The sequence below is a fragment of the Halyomorpha halys genome, unplaced genomic scaffold (genome assembly GCF_000696795.3).
Source record: "Halyomorpha halys isolate HHAL.00 unplaced genomic scaffold, Hhal_1.1 Scaffold73.1, whole genome shotgun sequence".
In the NCBI taxonomy this organism is placed as follows: Eukaryota; Metazoa; Arthropoda; class Insecta; order Hemiptera; family Pentatomidae; genus Halyomorpha; species Halyomorpha halys.
In genome coordinates this window covers 1,055,424-1,059,880 of record NW_027104949.1, presented here as the reverse complement: position 1 = coordinate 1,059,880, position 4,457 = coordinate 1,055,424, and the positions used below count along the sequence as shown (strand labels likewise).

The 4,457-nt window shown below is 46.4% G+C and overlaps 1 protein-coding gene across 1 annotated transcript; it reads right to left on the bottom strand.

Annotated features, from left to right (window-relative positions):
• Positions 1 to 1,214: 1,214 nt before the first annotated feature.
• Positions 1,215 to 4,198, bottom strand: LOC106692822 (uncharacterized). The gene is made up of 3 exons (XM_024360192.2): positions 3,194 to 4,198; positions 2,143 to 3,147; positions 1,215 to 1,292 (listed from the first exon to the last, which is right to left on the bottom strand). The coding sequence occupies exons 1-3, from the start codon at positions 4,196 to 4,198 to the stop codon at positions 1,215 to 1,217; spliced, it is 2,088 nt and encodes a 695-aa protein (XP_024215960.2).
• Positions 4,199 to 4,457: the final 259 nt, after the last annotated feature.

Below are 4,457 nucleotides of genomic sequence, written 5' to 3'. Positions count from 1 at the left end.
TGAAAGCTGGGTATCACCAGATTAAAATGCATCCGAAGGACCAGGCAAAAACGGCATTATAATTCGAGCGGGGCCACTATGAGTTTACGAGGATGCCTTTCGGGCTGAAGAATGCCCCAATCACTTTTCAACGTTTGATGGACGAGTTTCTCCGAGGAATAGATGAAGCCATGTGCCAGGTGTATATGGATGACCTTATTGTGTTTAGCAAAAACGACCGAGATCATGAAGCCCATCTGAGAACGGTATTTCAGAGAATTAGGAAATTTGGCCTCAAACTATCACAGGAGAAGTCGGTGATAGGGCAGGAACAAATTAGCTTTCTGGGACACACGATTTCCAGTATGGGGGTTCAACCAGACGCACGCAAGGTAGAGGCCCTTCACAATACAGCGGTACCTAGGGATGTGAAAGGAATTAGGCGGTTACTAGGGGCTCTCAATTACTACAGGAGGTTTGTACCAGAAATGGCAGAACACTTGGTCCCCCTCAATAATTTGTTAAAGAAGGGCACTAGGTTAGTTGTAACACCGGCTATGGAAAGCAATATTAGGAAGTGCATCACGAGGCTACAACAAGAACCGGTACTAGCGTTCCCGGACTTTAGCAAGGAGTTCACAATAACTGTATGAAGTATGCCCTCAACTGAATTGCCGGACACTCTTCATTTTTGGTTTGCTGGTTGGGTTGAAGTGGACTGTATAAATGAAAGATGAACATGACTAAATGAAAAATAAAATTCTATTGTTTAAGTTACAAAGTGTAGTGGGTGGCCGAAAGAAAACATTTATGTTTAGATGGTTAGTAAATTTTGAATGATAGGGCTATGGAAATTGTAGATATAAAATTGAGGTGGTTGATGATGATTGCCAAGTGGTGGTGCATGTTAATTATTGGTAGGTGGACTTACTCCATGGTTCCTTTTCCCTCTACATTCTCAAGCTTCTCTTCCCCTTGCTCCTGAGGACAACTCCAAGGGTTCTACTCACCCATGGTAGATTCCTGATATCAGAGACAAAGAGGTGATGAACTGCTTCTCCCAGAAGACAAGATGGCTGTCACTCACTTTAGTCTGGGATGCTTCTCTTCCCAGAGAGCGCTGGAGGAGGTGAGATTTGGCTGTTGGCCACCTGGGGCGACACTATATGCCGTAGGCTATTATGCCATGATGCTTGATGGTGCCCCCTCCACTTCAACCTTTCGGTTGCCGTAGGTTAACCGGAACATACCGCCCACCTAAATCGTTCCGGGTGATTTACTTGTTGAGATGAGTTGCGGCTGGAGCAGGTAGGCTGAAATTTACATTAAAAGAAAGACAATACAAAATAAGGTTATGCTAACGCACAGAGTATAATGAAAACAAAAATGAACCTTGTATCCTAAACAATCATTGAAAATTACTTGTGATGACTTGTTTAGGCTAACTTAATGATAAGAAAAAGAAAATATGAATAAGAAAAAAGGAAATTGATTCTTGTGTGGGATAGAGAAAAAGTAAATAAAATGTGTGCAACTTCCAGGAACTATGTAGAGGATGCGTCCACCCACCCTAACAATTCCCGCTCATCAAGAAAATAAAATACGTGACGCAATATGAAAGTAATGAAGTTTGGGAACAACGTTCTAATACACGGAGAAGAGCATACCTACGGATAAACCTTAGGCGTGATGTCGTCTTCTGTTCCAAGAGGATGAAATAATGGGATTACTGACGTGACTGCGCGCGTAAGGTAACTACCAGAAGGGGTGCGCACCATCAGAGTGCGGGTGACACCGTCTCTACCAGGGAATGTTTTTGACACTCGAGCCACGGGCCATTGTCCAACAAGTGACCTCTTCTCCAGCAAGATGACGAGATCTCCGACATCTGGAGTAGGGTTCTTCTTAGTCCACTTCTGTCGCTGCTGTAGGGTGTGAAGGTACTCTTTCCGCCACCGATTCCACAATTGTGCGATTTGAGCTTCAACTACCCTCCACTTAAAAAATAAGCGATGATGACGAGAGAGGGGTTTCCGCCCGTACGGGGAGAGGCGTGAGTGGGCCCCCCACGAGGAAGTGGCCGGGTGTCAAAAAATCGAAACTGCACGCATCCTCGGTGAGGGGACAGAGAGGACGAGAGTTTAACAACGCCTCTATCTTTACCAGAGCAGTGGCTAATTCCTCAAACGTGAACGGCTGGCTCCCCACAGAACTTGACAGTAACCGTTTCACCGATTTTATTCCAGCTTCCCACAGGCCTCCGAAATGGGGAGCTCGAGGTGGTATGAATTTCCATTCAACCCCGCTTAGAGCCAGATTATTGGTCACTGCAGTCTGATTCTGCATCTGGTGACTGTAAATTTCCTTCAAAAACCTCGAAGCACCCACGAAGTTAGTTCCGTGGTCGGACCAGATGGTACTCGGTGCACCACGTCTTGAAATGAAGCGATCCAGGCAGGCAAGAAAGGCTGTTGTAGTCAATGCACTTACCAGCTCTAGATGGAGGGCCTTACTAGACATGCAGATGAAAAGGCACAGATAAGCTTTCCCTAGGGATGCGTTGCGTCTTTTGGATTCCTTTATCAGGAATGGACCTGCGTAGTCAACACCGGTTTGAGCGAAGGGCCTTATCTCTTCGAATCTCGCTCTGGGTAGTGGTGCCATTATGGGAGCTATTGGTTTGGCTCGTTGGATACGACAGTGAACACAGCGATGAATCCTTTCCCTTATTAGTTTGGTGGCGGTTGGTATCCAATTTTTCCCTCTTAGAAGTGCTAAGGTTAGGGCGGGACCAGCATGAAAATGTTTAGAGTGAATGAAGTCGATGATTAGGCTCGTGAGTGGTGCTCTTCGTGGAAGGAGAATAGGGTGTTTGACAGTGCTGCATATTGAGGACTCCTGCAAACGTCCTCCCACTCTGATGATCCTCCGTTCATCAAGGAAAGGTGATAATTGAGCGAAAACCTTAGGGACGTTGTTGGATTTCTGATAGAGCTCTGGCGGAAGATAAGTACGTTGAACAAAACGAAGGCATCGAAGTTCAGCTTCAGCGATCTCCTCTGCGGAAAACTGTTCTGGGTCTTGACCGGAAGACAATAAGGATGTTCTGCCTGCCCTTTGCTGGGGCAGCCGCCGTTCTGAACAGAGTGCGGAGGGACGAGAAGCGCGCTGTCCAGTCGTAAATTGGCTCTGTACGTTTGGGTATGGTACTAACGCTGCAACTCATAACAACCGTAATAGGTTTCCACCAATGCGAGGTGGGTGAGCTCAACCACTGAGGCCCATTCCACCAAATGGTGGAGTGCTTCAGCTTCTGAGGAGTGAAGCCACGCGAAGCTAGATCACCAGGGTTGTCTTCTGAACGAACGTGGTTCCAGAGAGCCAGTGGCACGATGTTAAGAATTTGATCCACTCGATTAGCTTCAAACACTCCTAGCTCGTGTGCAGGAGTCTGAAGCCAGGAAAGGACCACCTGTGAGTCTGTGAAGCAAAAGATTTCTCGCGTGATGTCTGGTGTGATAGAAGAAATCAAACGAGCTAGAAGAAGAGCGCCGCATAGCTCAAGGCGAGCAATGGAGACGAATTTGAGGGGTGCTACCTTGGATTTGGATTTGATAAGAGCTACCTTGACGTCACCATAGTGGCTCTCCGAACGTAGATAAAGGGTCGCTGCGTATCCTTGCGATGATGCGTCGCAGAATCCGACTAACTGGTGTTTCGCTTCCTTGTGTGAGATATATCGAGGGACGGATATAGAAGACAAACACTGCCAGTCCTGCATCAATTTTATCCATGCGTCGCCTAAATCGCTAGGCAACTCATCGTCCCAGTCCAGTCGAGCCTTCCAAATTTCTTGCATTAGTACTTTCGCCAAGAAGATCACGGGAGCCAACAAACCCAGCGGATCGAATATCCTGGCCACAGCCGAAAGCATCGCGCGCTTGGTGATTTTGTGTACTAGCGGAGGTGAAGCGACATAGGAAAAGGAATCAGTGGTGGAGTTCCAGAAGAGTCCTAGGATTTTAACGCAGTCGTGCTCGGGATGCCGGATGGGAACCAATTCTACCTTTTCCCTATCGCATGGCAATACCTCCGCCGCGTTAGACGCCCACTTACTTAGACTAAATCCTCCCTTGGCGAACAACGCACCTAATTGAGATATTAGTTCCAGGGCTTCTGAAGGAGTTTCAGCCCCGCTTACGATGTCGTCCACATACATGTCAAAGGGAACACGTTGCGATGCGAGGGGAAAATGAGAACCTTCATCTTCAGCCAGCTGTTGAATAACACGTAGGCGCTAGATCTTATTCCGTAAGATAAATAACATAAAAAATCAGTGAAGACTAAAATGACTTTATTCTAATATATTTACAAGAACTACATGTTACTGTTACTCAGTCTCTATCTTCTAACTTATATCTTACCTAGCTATCTAGTCTAGAAAATATATATGTACTCTGGAGAAGAGGGGATAGAAA